The sequence below is a fragment of the Chiroxiphia lanceolata genome, chromosome 2, assembly GCF_009829145.1.
Source record: "Chiroxiphia lanceolata isolate bChiLan1 chromosome 2, bChiLan1.pri, whole genome shotgun sequence".
In the NCBI taxonomy this organism is placed as follows: domain Eukaryota; kingdom Metazoa; phylum Chordata; class Aves; order Passeriformes; family Pipridae; genus Chiroxiphia; species Chiroxiphia lanceolata.
Genome location: NC_045638.1, coordinates 43,889,005 through 43,916,326, shown reverse-complemented (window position 1 = coordinate 43,916,326; position 27,322 = coordinate 43,889,005). Strand labels below are relative to the sequence as shown.

The 27,322-nt window shown below is 35.0% G+C and overlaps 1 protein-coding gene across 1 annotated transcript in view; it reads left to right on the top strand.

Moving 5' to 3' along the window:
• GPC5 (glypican 5) overlaps positions 1 to 21,625 on the top strand; it is a 272,432-nt gene extending 250,807 nt beyond the window's left edge. Inside the window, exons 6-7 of the mRNA XM_032679004.1 lie at positions 19,686 to 19,792; positions 21,100 to 21,625. Of these exons, the coding sequence (XP_032534895.1) occupies positions 19,686 to 19,763 (78 nt within the window). The 3' untranslated portion in view covers positions 19,764 to 19,792; positions 21,100 to 21,625. The remainder of the gene's footprint in view (positions 1 to 19,685; positions 19,793 to 21,099) is intronic.
• Positions 21,626 to 27,322: the final 5,697 nt, after the last annotated feature.

Genomic DNA, 27,322 nt, shown 5'->3' with positions numbered 1-27,322 from the left:
CTCTTTACCCACAGAATATATTATTAATTGCACAGAATGCAAACTAATGAAAAATACACTTTGGGGGGATTTTTAGCCCATAACTTTAAATGTCCAAAAATCAAATTCTTATGCAGCACTTCTCTGCTGCAGCACTTCCATAACAAATGGAAAAAATGGGAAACTTCTACTATATGTCTTAAAGACATGAATTATCACCTGCAGATTCATATTTCTTTTCATTGTCTACAGAGAATGAAATTAAAGAGAGAGTTAGGTAAGTTAGCATGAATGACAATATTGTTAAACACTTGTGATTTTTGTTTCGCTTTTTCACTTTTTAGCAAAGTTTGGTAATTAAAAGGGCAAATAAAACAACAGAGGCATGAAACATCAAAGTGATAATCTGACTGGGATTAAAAGGGTTTGTTACCATGAATCAGTCTTTGCTTAAATATTGTGTCAAATCTGTCTTTTTTCTTTTTTCCAGGCTAGTTGCTTGATAGGGGAAAACAAGTTGTCTTAGCAAGAGCTTCTGACTCCTGCTGAAAGCTGGACAGGCTTTGAGGTGATGGAATCTAGATCCTGTCTGTCAAAAGCAGGAATTTCTTTATCTCTGATAAAAGCTTGGAATGAAAAAAGAGAAAGAGAAGGGGGAGAAAATGAAAGGAAAACCAAATAATAAGAAATTTGGGAAAGAGAGGAAATTATGTTCTCAGAGAAACCAAATGAAAAACTAAGATATACTGAGTCAACAGTGGGCTATGTTTAATATTCATCTCTATTGCCTTTGTGGCAATTGCAGTTGATTTTAAGGTAGTGCATAACATGGAAAGAACTCCATCTTCCTTAATCTGTGTTCATGCTAAAAAAAGAAAGATGATACCTTATGTGCTGTTGAAGTGAAACAGGCCAGAAGCTAGTATCTTTTTCTTTATTATTTCCTGCGGGCCTGATCTAGTAGGAATGCAAAAAATACACCTAATTTACAAAAGAAAAAACCCTGACTTTTTCATTACTTACTTTTAAAGGGAATGGCCTGTATTACAATAATTATAAAAAGGGCTTTACAGACCAGTGAAGATGGAACTCATCAGTTCAGTCTCTTCCTGAAGACATTCAAAACCACCTGTCTTCAATTAATACATTTAAACAAAATCTTGGGTTAAGACTGAGAGAGATGTCTGACTATGTGAGGCTCCACCTTGAGTACTGTGTTCAGTTTTGGGCCACTCACTTGAAAAAGGACTGAGGTGCCTGGAGCGTGTCCAAAGAAGGGCAAGGAAGCTGGTGAAGAGTCTAGAAAACATGTCCTATGAGAAGCAGTGGAGGGAGTTGGGGTTGTTTAGCCTGGAGAAAAGGAAACTCAGAGGGGGAAACCTCATTGGTCTCTACAACTACCTGTCAGGAGCTGGTAGTGACGTGGGGATCAACCTCTTCTGCCTTGTCTCAAATGAAAGGATGAGAGGAAATGGCCTCAAATTGCACCAGGGAGGTTCAGATTAGATAATATAAATTTTTGGAATAAGCTGCCCAGGGAGGTGGTGGAGTCACTGCCTCTAGAAATGTCCAAGAGGCATCTGAATTTGGCACTTGAGGATATGGTTGAGGGGTGATTATGGTGGTGCTAAGCTGACAGCTGGACTAGATGATCTTGTAGGTAGCCCCAGGCTGTGGGGAAATAAAAACTGAGAATATAAGAACTGGCACATTTTGTTGCATTTGTGGAACAGAAAATTATTGTACGTGACATGTGGAAGGCACTGAATAGCTTGCAGATGAATAGGTCTATATGGTAGGTAAGGTATCAAGCCAAGGATAATTCCTGGTCTTGGAGAGTTGTAGTCAGTCATAGAGGAGTCTAGCAATGCTTAGTATGTGAGCTACAACTGAGCTACAAAAAAGAGATATTTCTATAGAGGTTTCAAGGAAAATACATATGAAACCAAAGAAGCTAAAAATCAGTGCAAACCAAAATTAAAATTAGTATTTATTTAAGCAAAGTGGGATTAACAGTAAAATTCTGAAGTTCTAAATCTAGTACTTCAGTTGGAGGGGTTTGTTTCTCACACATTAGATCATGAACAGGGTTACACAGATCTATCCTGTAAATGTAAATACTGTTCTTCAGTGTTGAGTGAGTTGAAGAACTGGGCTCTTTTAAGAGTAATGTGCAGCTTTGAAAGATGTACCATGAGAGACTAATGTCCAGCACGTTAGACTGAGGACGTGCATGGAACTCGGTCACTCCATGATGCCTTACTTTTTTCTTCCACAAATTTCTTATGCAGAATACTGAGGTGTGGACTGTAGGGGGGGCAATTACACTATGCCAAAACTTTATATAATGTTCAGTAGACTTTTTTGCCATTTATTTTATGAAAGGTTGTAAAAGTTATATTTACATTTTGTCTAAAAATAGAAAAAGAAAAGAAAAAGAACTGCATGTACACAATATGAACAAGCCTTTCTGCTTTTATAAAAGTCTGTTGGTGGTAAAGGGAAAATTGGAAAAGATTATCTGTCCTGCTGTTATGAGTAAGTGTGCTCTCATTAAGGACCTTCACATAGCAGTTTCTCAATTCTATTAAAAAAAAGAAAAGAAGTTTAAATTACATTTTGAGGCAGACTGATCCATCATGAAGGACACTTTCCCAGTTGTTCATTGGGAAACAAATTAAGGTATTCTATATGGTATCTTCAGGAATAAAAAGCAATGTAGATCAGAGCAGATTTTTGCAGGTTGATGTCATATTGCTATATATGTCTTCATGTAATTCGCAGATTTTAGGTATGAAATAATGCTTTATGATTTCTAAATATTCACTTAAAAAAACCCCAAACAAACCAGAACCCAAGACTTACTGTGAGAGAAAGCATATAATGGCAAAGATCACTTAGTTGATCTCTACATAACTTCTTTACTCAGACTATATTTTTTCCCCCAAAGCTTTTTTGGTCAAATCTTGTTCTAACTGAAATAGAAATCTGGTATGTCCTTTAATGATGCTATGTTTGGATCTGTGTGAGGCATGTAGTGAGTGTGAGAAACAAGACAGCTCAACATTTGTCTAAATGAGAATATAGATCTAATCTAGGATTTACAGGAATCCTAAGGAGAAGGAAATTAGAACCTTTCTCCTGCACAGACTTTGCTGCAGAGAACCATTGCTTGATGAGTCAGCATATATTTATTTCTTTTGAGTTGATAATCTTTCTCCTTATTTTGTGATGAGTTCTGTGGGAGCCCAAACCCAGCTTTCAGCAAAGGAAAACAAGGCTGACAAACATCTCGTGATTCAAGAAGTTTGGACCCTTGTCCTAAGACCTGTTAATGTGTAACCTGGAGATATAAACCTGGCTCCAAGAAGAATTAAGAAAGGACTTTTTGAGATGATTGTTAAAACCATGTCTAAACCCCTGTAATCCCTCTATCCCCCATGTAATCCTACTAGAAGAAAAAATAACTATTTGGAAACTGCAGCAAAAACTTGTGTAACTTCCCAATTAACGTAAGTTGTCCCCTTCATTAACATGTCCAGCCCCAGATGCCTTTAAAATAGTGTTCTCGTGTTCAATAAACCATTCCAGTTCCCCCATACTGGAATCGTGTCTAGCTTTTATTTTTCAGACCCCCACTAGTTCTGCACACCTTGTTGTCTACGTTCCCCTTTGTTCTTGGCAAACTCTAAGTTATCTAGATGCTTCATTATAATCAGGAAGGTTTTCACTTGCATGCACAACCCTCTTTCCCTATTCCTTCTTCACCTAGTCCTGCACAGGGAATTCCCAAAACCACTGCAGTATTAACTCTTTAGTAAGCAAATCATGTCTACAAAGCTCTTAAAGTTTTGTTTTTCTAGTAGCTAATGGCAAAAAGATAATTTTGCCATGGTGCACATTAATTTTTTATTGAAAGAAAATAAGAAAAAAGAGGGAAGCACAAGTCTAAGCTACCTTTCTCTCCTAGAGAAAGTAAAAAACTCTCCACATTACTATCACACAGAAAATTTTTCCTGACTCTCAATAGACAGCTAAACCAGTTTCCTCACTGAGATATCAGCATAAGAAATTTTAATGTCATATTGCTTTGTTTGAATAGATGATTGAGAGATTTTAAGATGACAAAAGAATGATTTTTTAATATTATGCCATGCAAGGCTGAAATGAATGGCAGGTTGGTTAATAAATATCTTTAAAACTGATTCTATCAGTAATTTCCCTTGCCTTGAGTGATGATTATGCATATGAATATGTGCACCCATATAAATGATCATATGTGCACACAAACATGAGTGTATATTAGAATACACGTAAGTATAAATCTTGTCTGAGAAGACATATATGTATATATGAGCTGAGTTAAATTGGCAGTGATTTCACTGCCATCTGTTAAGTATTATAGACCATATCACATATACATTTATTTTTTTTTCTGTATAAAATTGTTGTGAAGCTAACAGACCCATGTTTGCCTCCGTCAACCAATTTCCACTTCAGAATGCTGGGAAGAACATTAGCTTGTCCAAATTGCCCAGGGCCTACAGTGTAGTCTAAAATTTATTAAAGAATCAACACCAGTCATGCAAACTGCTCCTTGATCCATAATTTCAATGTTCTTCCTTGCAAGTTAGTCTGATTAGCTTGCTTATATATTCTGAATTGTCTACTACAGCCTGTTAGTTAACAGCATGATGAAATTTAATACCCAAATTTTATTACTTAAAAATAGGATCTAAACTGGATTTTAAATATTTGTCACGTCATCTAATGTAATTTTATTTAGTGACAGGATAGAAAGTATTTTCTTATCACTTACAGTGGAATATTTCACCTGGCTTTGTTTCAAACACAGAAATATTCTTATACTGTTTTGACATGCTGTATTATGACTGACTGATGAATTGGTCGTCTGTGTCAACTTCAGGTCACATATCATTGTTAGAATACTTTGTTTCCAGTGTTGGCCTTAGAACTTTCATGAATAAATTTAGTTTCCTTTAGCAATTTATTGTATTTCCTAGTTTTCAATGTATACATATGGCTGTCAGCTTCTTCATTTTTTCGTTGGTGATATATGTTGTTGGGGGTTCCTTGTCATTAAGACAAAATAGAATGCAGCTTATGGAAAGCTGTTTATTGCATTTTTTTCTGGCCATGTTTTCCCTACAGAAATCCTGAAGAACATATATTTTTTCCAATTGATATTTTGAAATCTTTTACCAGGCTTCCATAAAAGCAGAGTGTTAGAATGCATGGGTAACTAACACTCCAAAGGACCCTATGGAATAGTTGTATGTAGGATCAGTGTTAAAAAGCACGTGTTTAAAGAACAGAGTAGCAATTCATCTTCCCCAGTCTACTCAGCTATCACTATTCTGTATTTTCATAGTTTCTTTTCAGTTGTATTGTGCTGATAATTTTTGTAGAAACAGGTAAAATAAAATAAAACATTGTTATTATTATTTATTACGTTCTAAATTGCTATGGCTGTGGAAAGTATATGCAATCAATGGTAAACCATAAACAAAAATTAATCATGATCTTATAACCAATGATAAATTAAATTTCCAATACAGACAAATGTGTCTATTCCCAAATAACAGTCTGCACACAATTTTAATGAGAGTTGATAAAATTACATACTTATTCCAGATAGCACTTGACTCCATAAGAAAAAGAGGGACAAAAATGCACAGAAGGTTGCTACTCAATTTTGATGACACATATCACAATCTTGCTTTCTGTTTTTATTTCCTTATTTGTATGAAAGAAAGACATTTAAAATACTGTTTTATGAAACTTGTAAAAATATTGAAATAATTTTGAGGGAGATTTAACTGCCATGTAATGTGGTGAGGTTATTTTAATTCAAAGCAATTAAAATGTTATAGATATACGTACACACGCACAGAACTAGTACAGGATTTTTTGCCTTGACAGTACATTTTGCTGAATCCACAAGTTTCTGTAACTATATCCATGAATTCCAACTGTTAATCCCAGTCATAACAGCACAACTACTGTACAGGGCCACTCCATATATAAAGCCTCTCTGTGATACTTCTGCTCAGTCAGTACCACAGGTAGATTCTGCTCAGTGTGTTTGCCCTCATCCCTGGAGCTTGCAGTGCCAGGCCTATCACTTCTTCAGCCATAGTCCATCTTCTTGTGGCAGGGCCAGTTCTGCTTCCAGTTCTAATGACTGAGAAGAGCCTTTTCTTTTTTTTTTTGTGAAGCGAACAGCAAAACCTCTGAAGTGTTGTTCCGAGATCTCTGAGTTAGAAGATAAATGTGTTAGCACAGCACTGTGCTGAGTCCCATAAGAAGTGATGTATTAGGTCCTCAAATCAGAGTTGGTAATAGCTTTCTTCGTAGTACTAATATTGACAGTTAATAGAATGCAAAGTAATGTGAGTCAGCAAAGCTTATATGTTACAGAAAAATATAATAAATAAATCCAGGGTGACATTTTTAGTCTATAAATTTATTTAGATTCCTTTTTAGAGGGACTTGTTCCAATAGGAATTTTGACAGCAAGGAGTGACCAGAAATTATGTCAGTACATGTATGTGTATCCATCCCAAACACACACATTGGGTGAGAATTTTGGTCCTTTACCTAGCCAACATGAAAATCAACATCTCCCTTTTCTAAAGGAGGCAGGGAACACCAAAGAGGAAGGAAAAAAACTCAATGATTTTGGGACTGGGATATTTTCCTGAAGATAAAAAATGCTGGTTTTGATTCAAATGAAACAAGCCATATCAAACCAAGGATTTTGAAAGCAAAGATTCATTTTCTTGGCATTTGGAAGGGCTGATGCTGCAACTCCTAAATTTTAAATCATTGGACCTTAAGCAAAATATATATTGTGTGAATACTTAGGTGCCTAGAATAAGATCTATTATACACAGCACAGAGACTACAGTGCTTCAAACCACCTAGACCAGAATATGTGGGCTGACAGCACTGTGGTTTCAAGTGTAGTCTTTCTCACAGTCTGGGGAACCATATTTATGGGTTGTAAGTCTACCCTGGAGATAATGTTTATCCTGTCTTTCAAGTTGAGAAAGAAAAACGGTCCTTTCTTTCTTCTAAAAGACAACTCAGCCTCTGTGGAGGTCTTCTGTGGGGTTATGTGGGCAGTTATTATTTAATCCTCTGGTTCACAAAACACATTGCAACCTGCAAAGATGAAAAGGTACATTTAGCTGATCTGCATTTTAATCATATGCATTTCAATAGAATTACTCATCTCTGCATACTCTGGCATGAAAACTCAAGGATGTGACTATGCTTCTACAGTCATGAATATTAATTCTTTTGTCCATAGAAATGTGTATTCTTTTCAGAGCTAGCAGTTAAAAAATAATTCACAAAGCTTATCTTAAATCCTAGACTTTTTCAAGAACTTCATGAAAAAGAAACTCCTGATATGGGAAGGTCTCTTTGTACCCAACTAGGTTTGCAACAAGCTAGTATCATAACTTCATGAAAAATAATTAAACTGTAAGTGAAGTACCAAAAATTCATGATACTACCTCAGCATTTTTTTTAGACTTTTCTAAAGTAACTGCCAAGCACTATGGGAAGTAAGATCCCTTAAAAAAAGTAAAGTCAGTGCATATATGCCTGACTGGAAAATGAATGATGATGGATGTCAGCATGTGGCTGTGACTATAACTGATATGTGCTATGACTGGCAATATGAATTTCACTTTTCTGATACAAACCAGTTAACTCACTGACATTTTACAAGAATGAACATTGTACTATGAGCAATAGTTTCTCATAAATCTTATCTGGGTTCTGCTAAGTAGCCACTGGATAGCTTCCAGCTATCTGGCTAGCATCTCAGCCTCAAGGAAAGCATTGTGTGAGATTGTGTGAGAATAATTACTCAAGAAATAAAGTGTAAATGGGGGGTAAGTTTGGAAACTTTTAGTAAAGCAAATATCTTTCAGTGAACAGGAAGATACTTTGGTATCAAACAAATATATCAAGCCTTTCTGTTCTCCTTTGGATTTTTGGTATCCTACTGGTGTTCTTCAAGTGGAGACTTTTTTTGAGTTCATAATTGTGGAAGAGCTAATTACATATAGTGCATTAAAGATGCTCTGCAGTATTCTTATTACCTATTAGAGTTAGATATTAAAGTAATAAGAGTCTTCTAACTTTATTTAACTGGTCTAGTATTTTAAAACTACCAGATGGGAGAAGGTTAAAGCTTAGCCCAATGTGGTGGGAGTTTATTTTCAGAGAAAATCAAGAGTATTCTTAAAAAACTTTGAAATGCATTCAATATTGCTACTAACTTTGTTGAAACCATTATCAGAATTATTAACTTTGGATCATAAAAATGATCCTTTATGTTGATACAAGGTAAAGGAAAAAGTGTGCTCTGCAGTTCACTTTCTGAGTTGGCATGCCTTGATTTTGTATATATTTTTCCATAATATGTATGTAAAAAAAAAAAAAAGTTGCTTTGTTTTTGGTAGCATATATAGACCTAGCACTAAGAAATGCTTTCTTAGTGTATTTTAACCCTAAGTTCTGAATTTAGCCTTAAAACAAACAAACAAACAAACTTCCAGAAACTGAATGCTTTATTACTAAACAAGACCAAAAAGAACAATGATTGCCTTTAGGGTTCTGTTTCCAGACACTGTAAGAAACTGAGCCTGGCAACAGCAGAAGTACAAGGCCAGAACAAAAGAAGTGCTACCAGTAAGGCAAAGACAATTTTTGGCCAATCTATCAAATGAGTTGCTCTCATTCTCTCTCTCTCTTTGTGCCACAGTCAGTACAGTTCTTATTCTACCCTACCATTTCACAGCAGCTTTCACAAGCTACACGGACTGTAGGTCTAATTTGCAGGCATCAGGATGGATTACTTCCTATGCATATAGAGCCTTCATTCTGAACAGCACAGTAAACACAGAAATTAAAAACTGAGGCCTTACTTGGTTCTGCTCTGAGTCAATGAGAAGTGCTCTGATGAGACAGTTTTTAGTCTGATAATCTGTGTTAAGAAACTCTTTTTCAGCAGAAGGATATGTCTTGAATGTAATCTGGTTTTTTTGGTTTTTGTTTGTTTGTTTGTTTCCTTTAAATATTTGCATTAACACTTTAACTGCTTTATTGCCTTCTATTCAAAGAATGACATGTAGCTGAGGTTTGAAGGAGTCACTGGAATTCTCTAGTCTGCTCAAAGCAGAACCAACTGGAACAGGTTGCTCAGAACTTTGTCCAGTTGGATTCAGAATATCTACAAGGATGGATACTCCAAACCTTTCTGGGCAACCTACTCCAGTCTTTCAACACTGTCACTATTAAATGTTTTTTCTTATACTTAGGTGGAAGTTACTGAATTTCAGTTTATGCTTATTGCCCTTCATCTGTCCCTGGGTGGTACCTAGAAATGTCTAGCACCATCTCCTTTAATCTTCCCCATTAGGCATTTGAATACATTGATAAGGTATCTTTGAGGCTGAGAAAAATATGCTTCAAACACACTAGGCAGTTCTGTGTTTTCTAGGCTATAGGGATTGCTGTCATAAAAATAATTTTTTAAGTTCATTTGGGAAACATATTTGATCACTTTTTCAAAATCTAATGACCAAATAATTTAAAAATTACAGATGATGCAAGTTAAAATTAAAATTTCTATAATATTTCAAAAATCAAACGCATTAATTTCAGATTTTTTAAAAGCAAAATTACTCCATCTTTTTAACGTTTTAAAAAACATTTTTTTATTTTTCCTGAAATGAACTGCTCCTCTTCATTACAGTTTTAAGAATTCTGAACTTAGAAAGATTCAATTACTACATTCTTTCCACTCCATATCAGGCAAAAATATACAAAAAGTATTAAATTCTGAATCCTTTTTTGCTTTATTAAAACAAAATTATACAGCGATCCTTGCATTCCTGTAACTCCAAAGATGATGAAGTTAACCAAAGTTTTGGGTTTTATATACTAGTATGGAACATATTGCAATTGTAGGAGATTTAATATATTATTATTTTTATTTATTTATTTATTTATTTATTTATTTATTTGTTATTGATGTACATACATACCGGGGAATGAGATGTTGGAAAGCAGTGCTGTGGAAAGGGACCTGGGGGTCCTGGTTGATGGCAAGTTGAATAAGAGTCAGCAGTACCCTGGCAGCCACGAGAGCCAACTGTGTCCTGGGAGGCATCAGGCAAAGCATTGCCAGCCGACTGATGGAGGGGATTGTTCCACTCTGCTCTGCACTGGGGGAGTCTCACCTTGAATACTGTGTGCAGTTTTGGACACTGCAATATAAGAAAGACACTAAGTGAGGTGGTGAATAAGACACAAACCCTACCAGTGTGCCAGGGCAGAATTAGGGTTTATTACAAAACACTTTGGTTTAAATACAGCGCTTAAACATGTCACATGATCTTCCAAGCAATGACAATCAAGTACTGATTGAGCATGCATGAGAACCTGGAAAACAACAACTTCCATAATTCCTTGCCACATCTCCCCCTTCTCTAAATAATTAACAAGTTGTAAAACAATACATTTTTTAAACATTCTTAATGTAACCAATCTTAATTGTTTATAAAAACCAGGGCCTATCATCACAAGGCCTTTATTGAACTGTTTACAACTTTTATTGGTTCGTGCAATATTCGAGCAACCTTAAATTACCCAGGGTTTGTAGATGTGTAGAACCTTTTATCTGAGGGTGATTTTGTGTGTGATTGGGTAAAGGCATCATCTTTATTTGAAAGGGAAATGCGTTGGGTTGTAGATGTTGTGTTTGAAGTAGTGTTGGTTGAGGTAGTGTTGTTGAATGAGTGTTTAAGATGTCTTGCCATAAAGTGTATTTGCGTTCACACACACATACATATGTCCACTCAACTTTCTCATTCATACTCCGGTGGCCACCGTTTCATTTTCTGCTCACATATGCAGTGTTAAACCCTTGATTGTGTTTGAATCATGGAGTTTTGGTTTTGTATTTGTTACTGTTTGTGGGTTTTTTGATTCTGTTGTATCATTTATTGCTTCTTTGTGATTGTTCCTGTTTTGAAGAAGTGTTACACATATAGGGACTAGATCCATATCTCTTCCCCCCCCATTTTTCATGTTTTTATAGCATGTTTTTCAGTGTGTGATGTGTTCCTTTTACTATTGTTGGTTATGTTTCTTCAAATCCAATTTTTTCTGGTGATTGTTTCTGTTGTGGGGGAGGGCTAATGTAAGGCCTGACACATTTAGAAGGGATCCTTTGTAATTTGGTACCCTTGGATACACAGGTATATATCCTCCCTCAAGTTATGAGATCTACTGGTCCTGACCATTGCCTAGATATTAGATTTTTAATCATAACTGGTGCTTTGGAAGATAAAAGTATTTGAGTTTTATGTTGATATTCATACCTGCTATGGTTTGTATCATTACAGGAATTTAGAACGTATGATATTTTCTATAAGTGTTCCTGGGGGTTATATATTGACTCCCTTCTTTTTTGCCTTTGAAGCAATTTTTTTTGTGTGTGTTGTATTATTTTATTTGGAATGTGTGTGAGTGGATGTGTCTTATGTAAGAGTTTGATTTTGTGTGATTAACAAGGAATTATGTGATGTGTATTTTTCTAGGTAAATGAGGGTTAGTGAAATCTCGAAGGAAGGAGGCTTCGAGATGTGAAAGTAACTCTATAGCATAACATGAATCAATTATAACATTCATAGGTTAATTACAAAACAATTTAAATGTCTCGCATATATGAATAAGTTGTAAAACTTATATAGAGTCCCCGTCCACGGTTTGTACCTTATTGTTCCATTGTCTTCTTTTGTTAGTCCAGATATAGATGGTCTTAGTGTCCCATTTACATATTTTTTGTAGTTGTTCTTTACCTTTAAAAACAATCTTGGCAAACATGTTAATAACCGTTCAGTCTACTTCAGATGAAAAGCTGACAGGAATAGATGTGGGGATCAGGTGAATCTGTAGTTTTTGAAGCAATAGCGGTGAGTCACTCTATGTTATAGTGTCTTTTGTTTTTTGGCTGAAGGCTTTAAAGATGATCTTTTGTTGTGTAGTTTTCTTTGTATTGGAGATTCCATTGCTGGTCCTGTTAAATTTTTTCTGGAACATTTTACAGTCCCCATTTCTTAATAATATCAGTTAGAGAAACTGCAACCAGGTTTAATTCAGTCTCTCAGGTAGTTGCGATTTACAAGCAGCTATTTTGCACTCTTGTTGACATTATGTATGTTGTTCTGTGATAGCAAAATGTTTTGAGAGTGTTTGAATGTAACAAATATGGGGATGTTTAAGATTCTATACTTATTATTTGAATAACATTGTTATGATAATTACATGTATGTGGATGTATTTGAGAATTTAATAACTTCTAATAACTTTTATTTTTAATAATTCAAATAAAGCTACTGGGAAATTAATGAAAAAATAGGGAAAAATTTTTAAAGCTGTAGTGTTCTGGTTTTGTGGAGATAAATGTTTTTGGTTAAAATGACACCAATTTACATAGTGAAAGGAAACAGTAAAAGCTTTTAGGCAACAAAGAGAATTTTTCCCTCTCTTTACACTATAAAAGAAGGTTTCAAATCTTCTTTTTCATCTTGAGTCCAGCAATTGATTGTTAATCAGCATGCAATCTATGCTGAAACAATCTGTGGGTAAATTTGTTTAATTCAAATTTAGATCCCTAGTAAATTGCTTATATTGCTCCAGTTTTTATAATATGTGTAGCAATTTTGTTTGCTGATTGATAAAATGTTTATCTGCATTCTTTAGCATAGCTAGAGGAATATGAAACTGCTAAACCTAATAATGTATCAGCCAGTTCTATATTTTAAAATTATGAATTAATGAATATATTGGGCTTTAAAATGGTGAGATGCTAAATTTTATTACATGTGTAAATGTTTTTAAACTATTTCTTACCCTTTATTTCTATTGTTAAGAAAACAATTTACAGTACTTTTAAGAAAACTGATTTGAAAACAAGAAAAACCTACAAATGTTACAAGTAAAATTTATATCTTCTTGAAAATGTAAAATGCAGTTATGTGAGTGAACAGTTAATAAAGTTTTAGTTTGCTATGTTTTACTTTCCTTTTCTCATATTAGCTAAAGAGTTAGTAGGAAAGTTTTTATAGGAACAGGAATAGTGGTAGAAGATGACAAAATCTAATTACACCCAGTTGTTAAGCAGTAAACCATTGTCATTATGTTTGAAGGGCAACACATTATTTCTTTTTTTGCAAAGGCAATTATGCAAGAAGTGTTTTGTACCCTTTTCTTGAACTAAAAGGTAAGTTGTAAAATCTTGGTTTTCAAAAACTTCATTCTTTTCCAGCTCTGAGATAGGGGCAAAAAGCATGAAAATCCATCTTTCTCTAGGTTTGAGAGATTGATAGCTTTATCTGTCTTTTTAAATTCTGGGGAAAACCTCGCCTTATGGGATAACATCCCTCCTATTTTGCCAGTTTTTGGTTACCTCTGTGTGCTGAAGCTCTGTTGTCGTTCGTTTGTCCTTTTTTCTTCATTTTTATCCCTATTTGCAGAGGTAATCCAGTGCGCTGTATGCTTCCTTCTTTTTTTTCCTTTTTGATTCTGGCGAGATGGACACCTCCAAACAGGTTCCCCAGAGCTTAAAGCTCCTGGTTCCCGGTAACCTGCTGAAGTCCCTGATGGACAGCCATTTGAGGTGGTGAATAAGGCACGAACCCCGCCAGTGACACACTAAGTGCCAGGGCAGAATTAAGGTTTATTATAAAACACTTTGGTGTAAATACAGTGCTTAAACATGTCACCAAACAATGACAATCAAGTACTGATTGAGCATGCGTGAGAACCCGAAAAATTACAACTCCCATAATTCCTTGCCACAACTAAGCTCTTAGAGAGTGTCCAAAGGAGGACAATGAGGATGGTGAAGGGCCTTGAGGGAAAGCCATAAAAGGAGCAGCTGAGGTCACTTGGTCTGTTCAGCCTGGAGAAGAGGAGACTGAGGGGAGGCCTCATTGCAGTTACAGCTTCCTCATGAGGGGAAGAGGAGGGGCAGGCACTGATCTCTTTTCTGTGGTGACCAGTGACAGGACCCAAGGGAATGACCTGAAGTTGTGTCAGGGGAGGTTTAGGTTGGGTATTAGAAAAAGGTTCTTCACCCAGAGGGTGGTTGGGCACTGGAACAGGCTCCCCAGGGAAGCGGTCACAGCACCAAGCCTGACAGAGTTCAAGAAGCCTTTGGATGACATCTCGGGCAAATGATGTGACTGTTGGGGACGGTCCTGTGCAGGGCTAGGGGTTGGACTTTATGATTCTTGTGTGTCGCTTCTAACTTGGCATATTCTGTGATTATTTTGCAGAAAATGCTCTTTTACTGTTCCATTTATTGGAACCTTTTTATCACCTCAATTATTACTTTATCAGACTGTTTCAAAATTCTGAAAAGGCCTCTACTATCAGTTTTTAAAAAAATTTTTATACTTACAAAAGATTTGATTCAAAAAGAACTTTAACATCAAAACACTTAACTTTTATCTATATTGCTTCTAGAAATTTCAGGTCAGTGATTGCAGGTCTACAAACCATGGGATATTAGTTAGGAAATATAAGTTGGAAAAATATGCACCTTTAATGGGGGCTGTTGAATCAGGTCTGTAGATGAAAGCATATAGCTATGTATACCATCTTAAAGATTTCTGTCTGAGAATCTGTTCAAGATTATTATTTATTTATTATTTAATATTATTATTAAATTGTAATAAATTTATTGTAGCATATATGTGTGCAGTTACAAACAAATCCCATCTGTGTCCATCTTTTCTACTAGGCTCAATTTTTTAGCTTGTCTGTATTCTATACTGCTATCATATGGAAGGGACATACTTTTAAGAAGCAAGCCATCTTTTTTTGTGGTGTCAGACCAAATGACAGTGCAGAAACTGATACCAGCAGAAACAAATACCTAAACACTTTCATCACAGATATACATGGTTTTAAAATTACATGACTTTCCTGTTCTCTGTGAGAGAGCATGAAGTCCAGGAGAGACTGGAGTGTCAGCACAGGGGTTCCAGATGTGCCATGCATCCTGCTTTAACTTCAAGTGCTCCTCTCCTCACTGACATTGCTGGAAGTCAATGAGATGGTCCTGACCTTGTTACAGGGCTGTAGGGCCCCTCAGATTTTCTCCCTGAGCAACTCTGCATGCTGTCCGTGGTAGGATGATGTAGAAAATACCTTGACTGGCTCATTCAGATTCACTGGATGCCCAACAAATGACTGGTGCTGGTATTCAGTCTTCCCATGTCAAAGGATCTCAGCAGCCACAACTTTTCACACTGTCAAAAGTTTATGTTTAGGTTACTTCTCTGCTTAGCTACTCTTTTTTCTTACAGCATCAATTAAAGCTTATCCACACAGACACAAAGACTGTGTCTAACTTATACTAACTGTGACAAGCAATAGAATAATGTCCATCATTAGTGTTGGTAAGAACTTGGGACATAATTCATCTCAGCATTAAAAGCCTAACCATTAGTAATCTAAGTTGTCTTTAAATTAGCTATTTCTCTTCACTAACTACAAAATGAGCAACTCAGCTGAGGCTTTCAGCTAGTACCCAATTTTAGGTTTCGAAGGAAATAGCTGGACTTTTTTTTTTGTTCTTTACAGATATCCAAAATCACAGAATCAACTTTTTCCTTTAAAATCCATTTTTCCTCCTATTTTAAAGCATATATTTTATAAATTTTGTCAACTCTTTATATATTTGGTTGCTGACTGGTTTCTAAAAGTCCACTTATGTGGTCATCCAATGCTTTCTCAAGCCATTTTTTTCAAACCATTCTTTCCTAAATTGGCCGTTTACACTCTACTCCCCCCTAAAGACACCAGCCTTCTGACATTTTAGAATAGTAACAAAACATCCGTAATGCCATAATTTGCCATTTATACAAATGCAAACATTTGTCATAACCTGCAAAAAAGAGGAGTATGGAAAAGAAGATGAGTTTTCCACTGTGACCTGACTCAGTTTGTGCCATTATTGGTACACATTCTTTCTCCTGAGTTGCTGAACTATTTTTTGAAGCTCTTAAAACATTTTTCTTCTCTGGATGCAGATATTGAGAACTTATGCCTAAGAACTTTAATGTCATCCCAGAACATCATTAACTGTATTCTCCTGGGCATGATTCACATTGTAGTATTCAACAAGGACCTTCTGTAATTCTGCAGTAGTGCCATATCTTTGCACACTTAAAAGAAATGTTTGTCATTTATTTAAACAGTTTAAGGCTGAAAATGTCTAGGCTCATGTTATACTGCAAGTGCATGATTTGATATTGAATTCTTACCTTACTTCATAAGATTTAACCTTATACCTTGTGCATTTAGTATGAATTTGCTGAAACAGAAGAGAAGCTAGTGTCTTTATGCATTTGATGTCTGTGGGTGCAGGAAGTGCAACTGCACACATTAGCATTTAATTTCCTCCAAATGTCTGCCAGTTAAAGATCCCTGAGGATTCTGTGTAATTTGTAAGTGAAAGCTGGAAGCCTTCTCTGTGTCTGTCCCCCATACCAGAGTTCAATTAAACATCTCCCCAATGGCTTCCTTCACCTGCAAAAACAAAGCAAATATACTAAGAACAAAAAGACCAGCATCTGAAACAGGTGCATGTCAGTTAGGTGGATATATATGCATGTGGGTAGCCAAGCTATCATTCCTTACTCTTTCCTCCAGTGAAAATAAATCCCCTGTATTTATTTTCACTCATTGAATCATCCAAAAGACCATTTTTCTTTGACTAAAACAGTTATATGTTTCTTCTTTGACTATTGGAAGGTTATGGACAAGTTTTTTTCTTTTGTATTCTTCATATGCTTTTTTAATCAGCAGAAAATCATAAATACATTTTCAGCATGGAGGTATAGAACTTTCACAGATTAGCCTTTTATATTTTCAGATGTTGAAACACAAGTCAAAGCTGTGAAATGAAAACTGATCAAGAAAAAATACATATATTTTAAGAAAGCTTTATTATGTGACAGCAAATTACAATTTTGCAGGTAAGAAAGCTTGTTCACCTAAATACATGTGTATATATATATATAATCTCATTCAGACAATAAGAAATAAAAATAAAACCTGTAAGGTGATAAAAAATATGTCTATATGAACTTGCCTGATTGCAATGCAGCACTGGCAATCACCCAAGTCACAAAATGATAGAGAATTGTATACTAATTTTTTTTCCTCTGGTGGTATTATTATCATATACAGCATTTTGAAATTTGAGTTTAACTGCTGTGTATTTATGTACAATAAATATGTACAAGAGCAGAAGTGTGTGTGTAAATACATAAAAAGAACAAAAGGGAGAAATGAATGTAAATCATGAGTCGAAAAATGGTTTTAATGAGTTTTAAGATAACCTTCAGAAACACGTAGTCAGTATGATGAGGGGTAGGTACACTGAAGCTATAAGTGGGAAAAAGAGAATTATATTAAGAGCTTATTTTTGTACTGAAAGAAGAGGGTAAATTGATAACATTACACCGGTATTTTTCAAAACCATAAATTAGGTCCTTTAGGAACTTGACCTGATACTGAGTCTGGACAAGGACTTGAAACACTGAAATAAGATATAGAAAATTCATGAAGAAAATAAAATTCAGGTTTGATTATTTATAAGAATGAGTAGGGTTTGAGTAAAAAATTGTCTTCAAAAGGAAGTTGTCATACTTCAGGAGAATAGTATCCCTGCTGGAGAAGGTTATTATGTTACATATACCAAGCACTGGATTTAGGTGATAGGCTAGAGTGGTGATGTTTTTTTCCAAAAAAGTTGTCAGAGATATGGCTTGAACAACGAATGTTTCCCACATTCTCAGAGATGATGTGAAATCCAAAGTGTATTGAGGCAACATCAAGTGCATCCACTATCTGCACAGCTAAGGTTTTATACAAAAAAAAGTTAAGGTTTGAAGTTAGTGGTTGAATTACTTATTTGAAATTCAAGAAACATGGATTACCAATGTTAAAATTCACATTGACAAAGGCCCAAAGCCATTAAGTATAACTTAGCTGGTTATAGAATCTCAATACATCTAAATTAAGAATTTCTGAAATGTGGATAGTAGTGATTTTTTTCTATTCTTTTCCTTTATTACATGCACATATTTTAGGCTGTTTTAAGCAGAGTATGTATTTCATTTTTATGTCTGTAACATAACAGAGTTCCAGTTCTGATATTTGAAGTCAACCTTTGGAAAAACATTTGAATTTACAATATGACTTACATTGTTTGCTCTCATTGTACCTTTGGTATTTATTGCAATGACTATGAGTGTTAAGTGGTAGGTTGAAGTTTCTGCATTATACTTGTTGCTGAGTTTGTGGTTAAAGGAAGCTGGAAATATCATAAAACTTATCATACAGACTGTAAGTTATTATCCTTAAGAATACTTATTATACACAGTGAGATTCTGTAGAATAAGACTTTTTAATACCACCACTTGAAAGGAGCACAGATGTAATTATAAGTGTGCATGTGGCAGGTTGTTTCTTCATTTCTCTGTTGTTTTGTTGGTTTTTTTCATTTGTTGTTTTGGGTTTTTTTTACTAGACTGCATTTTAAATACAAAGAAGCACAACACTCAGTTATGCATGAATCTGAAATGTGTTCTTTACTTACTGAATTCTTTCCTTCACTGTATCACAGTCTTTAAGAGAAGAAAAAGGTTTCTGCTATAAATTTTACTTGTATGTTGAGGCCTCTAAAAGAAACATGCTGTGTAGAAGAGGTCTCTGCAGGAAACTGAAAGAGCCTGAGCTCAAAACCTGCCTCATTAGAAGATTTGGTATTATTCATTGACATTTCAACGAGACAGATATGTAAACTCATAGAGAAAAAAAACCCCACACCAAAAAAGTTGAAAATTTTGAAAGTGGAAGAGGGACCCTGCACATTGTATAAATGTTGGATTTTTTTTAAAAATAGACTTTTTGCTCTCTCTAGTCATGAAGGAGGGAGTTAGGTATACCTCCTTCTCCAGATTTGTTTACCTTCAGGAATTGATAATGGTGAGTTCAGGTCTGCTTATAGCAACATGCTTTGAGATCATTTGCAGAATCTACCATTCAAATCCTTAAAATATTTATTTTATATTTATTATGTTTGTGTATTTCTCTGTCCCAGTTTCATTTCAGGTGATTTCAATAAATTGAAAACATGAAAATCTGAAATAAAACTATAATTCTGCATTTTACTGATAAACTCAAGGTTTAATTTTGCATTTAAACAATGCAGATAAGTGCAATTTTGAAGCTGATCCACAGTTGCAGCATATTGAATGGTGGAAGTGATGGCTAAAACTGCTCAGTTTCACAAGCTGTTTCTAATAGCAAGTGATATATGCATTTCATAGTAATAAGACTCCAAATTTTTTTAGTTACACAGTAGGTCAGTGAAAAAAAAAGAAAAAAGAAATGTCTGTTGTTAAAGGCCACCTAGAGATGTAGCTGGAACTAGAGAAGCAACACATATATCGAGAAAATGTATTATCCACATAGGAAATTGCACAGCCTCATCACTGAGCATAAAATTAAAAGATGTATTATATAAAACCTTTTCTAATTCTCTGAAGACACAAGCTGCATTGGTATTCTTTTGCTAGCATAAAAGTGTGCTCTTTGATGGAAAGTGCTGCAGAAGGACTGGAAAAATTTTCATCACTGAATTTCCAAACCAATAATTTAAAAACATCTAATCTGATAAACGAAAGTACCTACCTTAATTTTGTTGTTTCTTGAAGATTTAAATTGAAATTATAAAAGACTGTCATTTTTTTCTATATAGAACTTTTCTAAGAGGGAAGTTGAACTAGATTAAATTGGCTCTCTGTGAAGTGATAGTGTTGAATATAATTTGAATGTAATCTTTTTAATATTAGAGGAATTCGGCAATTAAGTAACACATGAAGTCTTATTTTGATCAGCTGTAGAGTTTGAGATTTGGTATGTCTGCAGTGTAAATGGAAATGACTAGAAGTACCACTCATGGCTGAATTCTGCTGTAGCACTGGAGTGTATACACTGTATTAGTATGGAGACATAAATATAACATCCCTAATCTGTAACCTGGATTATTTTAGTTCTTCAAATGTTGTTGTGGGTTTTTTTCTACCGATTCTTTTCCATTTGTCTGCTTGATCTACCATTCTTCTGTAATTGCAGAAAAGAATACATGGAGGATGACATACACTAGGGGAAGATTTTCAATAAATAATCTATTTGTCTGAAAAACACAGGTCCCATTGACCTTCACTGGGACTGAAACTCCCCTAGCCTGATTGTGAAAAGTCCATGAAATATCTAGTTTTTTAAGTTTTTCAAAATTATTAATTTTAGAATAAAATGACAAAAAAAAAATTAGTGTCTATCAGCATTTTGATCTGCTTTTTTGTTCATTACATCAGTATTTTTTTTCTCTAGTCAAAAGGGACATGCTGTTTGTGAGGACTAATTATTTCTTCAGTATTCACAGAATTAAATAGCTTTAAGGGCTATTTCTTTCAGAGAGACTTTTGTACTTGAAAATTTGCTAGGGGTACTTGGTGATCTCTTCTTGTACTCGTTTTGAAAGCTCCTATATGCTATGTTTATTTCTTCTTTATAAACAGACTTCATTTGTGCTAAAAGTTTCTGCAAGTAAATGGGACAATATTTTTCACGTTTTCTAACACTGTTTTTGATAGTCTCTTTAGTGTTCTAACTTGGAAAAATCTCTCTAAGAGCTAAGGATAAATATGGAGGTTTGCCTCCAATTAAATGCAATTAATTTTAATTTTGAGATATATCACATTTGCTAATTGATTAATTAAAACTGCTGGGACTGCATCCCGTCTGTCTTTAGCTAGAGGTTTTTGTAGCTAACTGCTTCACTGCACAAATTATTTTTAAGGGAAATGTTTTGTTATGATTTGTTAATTGTTAACTGTCATTTAAAGAGAGTAAAAAAATGTTTTGTGACCTAATGTTCAAACTGAGTTTTTCACAGCTGTTTTTTTGTTGCTTTGATTTTCCAAACAGGGAATTTAATCAAGGCACCAGGCAGGAGAATTCTGCAATAGAAATAACTGAAAGTTTTCCACCAACTTACATCTGAAATGTAAGGCCTCTTTGGCCTATGAAATATCCTACAGGCTGGCTTTTACCTCCACTGCCTTCTACATGATTGTCTCTGACTATTTTCTCTCTTACAACAGATGTGAAGCCCGTGGCCATTACAACTACTAGCATGTGGTAATCTAAACTGAACTTTAAACCATTAGGAAGCTTGCAAGAGTAAAGCTCAGAACTGTGAAGTTCTGTGAAGTTAGAAAATAATTAGCAAGAAGACAAGAGTAAGAATTCAGAAGCTTAACTGTGACATTTCTCTTTGGCCCCTAGCAAACCAATTGCTGCTCTATAATGTCATCCTGCTTTTAGCTTCTTTGCGACTAAGGAATTTTACATTTTTCATGTTTATAGGCTGATACTGTAAAACAGATTTGAAGGCTATGGGTTATAGAAGGTCAGATCAAATTATGCTATAAGTAACTAGCTTTCATCCTGAAAAGTCACATCCTCAGTTGCTAGGTACATCCCTGGGTTTTAATTTTTTTTCTACTTGTTGAAAAAGAAGTGGTAATATTGGTCTGAAGTTTGCCACTACAACAAAAGAATTTATCTAAAAAAAAAAAAATAATAAAATGTTACTAATGGAGCACAAATAAGTGCTTTACACCATTAATCAATTTAGCCTAATTTTCCTGTTGTTAAGTGTTGATGTGTAACCACATCTGTAAATGCCAATTTGTGCCTTTATTTCCCCTTGTGCAGACTCAATGAAGTCAGGAGAGTCTGCCTATTAAATTAGCAGGATTCAGCTAAAAACATTCACTGTAAGTAAATGTGTCAGTTAACTTCTGTAATTTACTTTCATATATCACAATCAAATTACAGTGTTTTCCAAATAAAGCTTAGCTGGTATGAATACCTCCAATTGCTTCAACAGAAAGACTGTGATTTCCCAGTGACTCTGTTATGGTATTTTAATTGCTGTGCCCATTCACACTGAACTATCTGTACTCTTTTGTCCATTATGAATAAGTCTCTGGTAAAAATAATTTCTGTGCACTAACATAGATTGAAACTCAGTTTCAAATTAAATAATTTCACATAACTCTCTTCTAATCTCATTTTCAGTGTTCCAGAAGCTTTAATGCAAAATATGTGCTTCAGTGTTTTTTATAAACTTTTATACTAAGACTTTGTGGTGGTAAAAGGTGAATTAAAATGTGAGAAGTGTAAGGAAATCTCTTGTGAGATGTTTGGTTTAATTTCTTTTGACAAATTTATAAAATTTCTGTGTCCCATATGTATTACATGAAGATTGAAAGTCAGAACAGATGCTTTACTTTGTGTCCTGGTTCTGGCCAGGATAGGGTGAATTTTTGCAGTTGCAGGAAGGGAGCATGGCTAGGAGGAGGTTATTCTATACTGCCTCACGTCTATTATTTCAGGAAACATATTTCTTACATCTTCTGATGCTTGTCTTCCTTATCATTAACTACATAATGCAAATCCTACAGCTTTATGTTAAACTGCAGGTTTTAGTGCAAACATATTCCAACATGATGAATAGGTAGCTTCAACAGGACAGAGCCTGCCTTGCAGCTCTGCATGGTCTGGGAGAAAACTTTACTGATGCATCCTAATTTGAGAAAGCTTTGATCATTTTGTTTTACTTTTTATCCACATATGTTCAAACATAAAAAAAGCAATATGTGCACAAATATGTGGATAAACACAGGGACTTCCTTGTTTCTCTTTAAGGCGGATGGGGGTATTTTGCTTTTTTTTCTTCATTCTTGGTAAGTAATTTAATAAAAGCTCGGTAGAAATTTCTAGCTTTCAGTGTTACTAAGTATGTGAGTGCATGAAATTGTTGCAAAGTTTTTTGTGATCTAAAACAGTCAGTGTGTTTAACAGTGTGCTTTGAAGTTTAGGTAACAGCTGGGAACTTTTGTAATTTATTCTGATTTTCTTCACTTGACATCATTATCCAGGAGATGCATTTTATTGCTAAATAAAATACTAACATTGAATACTCTGAAATGAGACTTCATAAAATAGACATCATATCTTTTGTTTACATGATGTAATATTTTATTATTATCTTCCTCATATAGGACTGAAGTATTTCACAAAAATTGCCCAAATTTTTCAGCCAAGCCTATCTGAAATATCAGTAATTGAAACACAATCTCTAAAAGGTCATTCTCTACTCTTTTTTTCTGTCTCCCAGTGGCTGGCGAGTTACCCCTCTCAGTATAATTCTTTATGGAGAAAATTTGATCATATAAAATAGTTCATCATTTGGTGCACAGTTTACACTGACACTTTACATATCAATTTTACTGACATTTCTTTTACAGAGTATTGGGGTGTACAGGACTTTAATTTGCATCTAATATTGTTGAGTATTAAGTATTCTATACAACAGAGTATGAAAAGTGAATGCAATTTTTACTTAAGACTTATACTGGCAGTAGTCAGTTTTCTGACTATCTATGAATTTGACAAAACATCTACTTTTGAAAAAAAGAATAAACATATTTTCATATTTTCAGAATTAAAGGTTATAATTTTTTGGTTTGAAATTACTTTTATTTTACAGTCATAGTTAATTTTAGGAATGTTAAGAAAAAACATACACAACTCAAAATTGTGTGGACCATTTCAGTTTGTCCACATAAATGGATTTCAAAGAGCTCTGCACACTCTTTCAAGTTCTTTTATTCAGCAGTTTTTAAAGCATTTTCATTGTAAAATGACTTTATTTCCAAATCACAGAAAAAATGCACATTAAAACTGTCTCGCAGCTATCATACATATTTCCTTATAAAATTTGTTTCACAAGTACACAGTTCTTATTCAAAGAAGTTTCTAACTAAGGATCTGATTCATTGGACTTGTCTGTACAGCAGAAATGCACCGAGTTCAGATGAGCGCTGTGTGTGAAGGAGAGGCCTGGTGAAATAAGGCAAGGCCTTATTTCACCATACAAGACATACTTAGAAGGATGCAAAATCATATTTTTGTTCATATTTTGGATGAAAAAAATCTTTGAAAGAATTTCTTGGACAAATCAGTTTAAGAAGGGATTTCAGGGGTTTTAAGTTTGTTTTACAACAAAAAAATTGCTGAAGTTATCTAGGAAAATCTAATTTCATCATTAAAATGCAGGAAGGATGGTAGTATTCTAAACATCTTGATTCTGCTATTATTATCCAAGTCCACTGTTCAAAAAACCCAAGCAGGGGCAGTGAACTGAGGATAAAAGGCTGTTTGGTTTCCACCATCTTTACAAATATTTGTCAGTAGAGCTTAGAGTTTTTCCAATGCCCATAACAATATCTGTTACATACTTAATCAACAAAATAAGCAACACCTTTGAGCTTATTACTATACCTGTGATCTCAGGGTGATTAAATATCATATAATTTTTAATAGACTGAACAGATTTTCACACTTGAAACTTATATTTGGCTCTTCCTTAGGCTTGCAATGAGGTACTGATGCCTAACCACATTTTCCTATACCTCTTGAATACGTATCCTAACTAATTACTATTTGAAAATTTATGACTAGTACTACTCTTACTCCACCTTTCATTGGGCTGTCATATTTTAAGTTGATATCAACTGATACAGCTTCTGAAAGAAACAGTTTTTCCTCTCCCCTGCCCTTGCACAGCTGGATGCTTTGCACCTACAGACATATTAACATGACCATGTGATAAACTGGATCAGGCAACTAACACAAGTCAAACATGACATATATGGAAGATTTCTTTTAGCAGTAGTTAATTTTCAGATTCATCTCCCTGCCTGGCTTCATAAGCTCTATAAGGGCTCTTAATTCTCTGTAATTCCTCTTAAATTTTACTGAATAGGCAATGAAATCAATTTGTGTAGGGACACAGTAAGCTGCAAAATCAACAAAAAGGTGGAACACATGGCTGAAGGCAGAGAGGGAGGGTCAATGTGGAACCAAGGCTTTTTACCTATTATTTCTTTCATAGGAGCAAGCCTTGAGCTCAGATGTATCTTACACCTTTCTTATTTTGGGTCTTGGAGGAAAGAGAAAGTAGAAAGGCTGTCAGAGCAGCACTATGACCCTGCCTGTGTGCACTCCTGTTTCCCTGGTTCTGAAGCTAATTCTGACAGGTCTGCGGGGAGAGTAAGTTCAGCTGGTTAGACTCTCATCTCCACCCATCAAAGACAAGGTTTCTGCTAGCATGGGCAAGCTGCTCACAGGGACTGGACTGCCAGGAGTGGCAGGGTCCCCCATGAGGTGGCAGGGCAGAGTCTGCAGCCACAGCTGTTCCACCACCCCAGCGGGTAGCAGGCATTGTGAACAGGGCACCTCCCTGATGCTGCTCCCTCTTACAGGCTGAGAAATGCTGCCATAAGATTTCAAAAACCAGGAAAGGAAAAAACGAGGTGAATAGTCATCAACACCTGGTTTTGAATAATAAACTAATAATAATTATTATAATGATACAGAAGAAAAGTGGTTTTGTTTGTCAGTTCTAAATTCCTTTGTATGAATCTACTTTCTTCCATTTAAGTCAGTTTTACCACACTTTGTGTTTGGTCTCAATATGATCTGAAAGGAATTTCAAATTTGCCATGTGACATTGTACAGTTACAATCAAGGAAAGTTGTGTTTCTGTCATTCCTATGAAAATAAATTGTTTCTCATTTTCCCCACGTATTTGGAAAGCAGAAGAAAACAAGACACAATCAATTAAAATCAACTATTCTGATACTAGTTATAAAAAAACCCCAACTTGGTGTCACATATCCAATTGAACCTGTAGATTTCATTCTGTGCTGAATAAAAACAGCCATAAACCTTGATGCTACGCAATACAGAACAAAACTGTTCAATCTAAACTAAGTTTTAAATGTTCAGTAATCATAACACAGAGATATAAATAGTACCACTATCTATAAAGAGCAGATAACAATCCTTTAAAGATCTATTTTAAAACTTCAGTGTTTTCATTCCATAGAATGACCAGTATCTTTGTTTCAAGCAAACATGTGACTGATGATGGCATATCTGTAAGTACTATAGTGAAATAGTGTATTTCTATTGACCTTTGACTACATATATTTACAGACACTAGATGCAAACAAGCAAACAATCTGTCTGTTAATGGTGTTTAGGTTCCAGTGCAGAAGTCTTGTCAGCTTTATAAAGAAAAATGAAATGATTTATCACTTCCATGCTGTCTACAGCTTCAGAGACTTTGACAGACTGGATTTTTATATATTATTTCTGTTTAAGATTTTTATTAAAATTCATACATACAGGTTACATATAGGATCTTGGTCAAGATAACCTTCTTCTTTGCGGATGTAATTTCTCTGAGAAATGGGTGATAAATGCTAATTGCATAAAGTGGAGGAGACTGCAGTATGTAGGCTCTGTGATCATAATCACTGGCACAGTCATGGACTTTTGCATATTTGAGATTAGAACTGGTCTGGTTTTAGTGCAAAAAATGCAATAATTCAGTTTTGAAAATATCATGTCAAATTAACTCTGGTAATGATTAAACACAATTTACTTTGCAAATAACCAGAAACAGAATTACAGTTCAGTGACTTTATGAGGTCAGACTTAGCTGAAGTTGGGGCCTATCCACCAATCTTTTCTGTAGATTTTCAGGTTAAGCAGCTAAAGGTTTGAGAATAATTATCTAAGTTGAATCACTTTCTGCTTTACTTTTTGATGTGGGGCTCAAGCCTGGCTCTAGTCTGGAGTAGCTGTTTAATTTCTACACTGTGGGCACAGAGGAGAATTTTACTCAACTGTGCCCTGGCAGTACTGAGGTCTAGAGGTGATCAAGGCACTGGTTTCTACAGGATGAATTCTCCTGCTTCCCAGGTTTCATTCATTCCTGCTATTTCCTGGCATCTGGGAAGCTCAGCCCTGATGGCCACTGTCCAAGGGACAAGATATTTCAATCCATAGAAATTGATGGCTGCAGAAAAAAAACAACAAACCTCTAAAAAATTGCTATCTGGTATAGCTAAGTATATATGCTATATCAACCTTTGTCAGGCCTTTGACTGTAAAATCATTGCCAAAGCACTATCAAAGCCTGTAAACAACTGGGATATAAGTGAAGTATTATAGAAGATAGAGGAGCAAGACAGTTGTGCGTATACTATCACGCACCTTATTTTGGCAA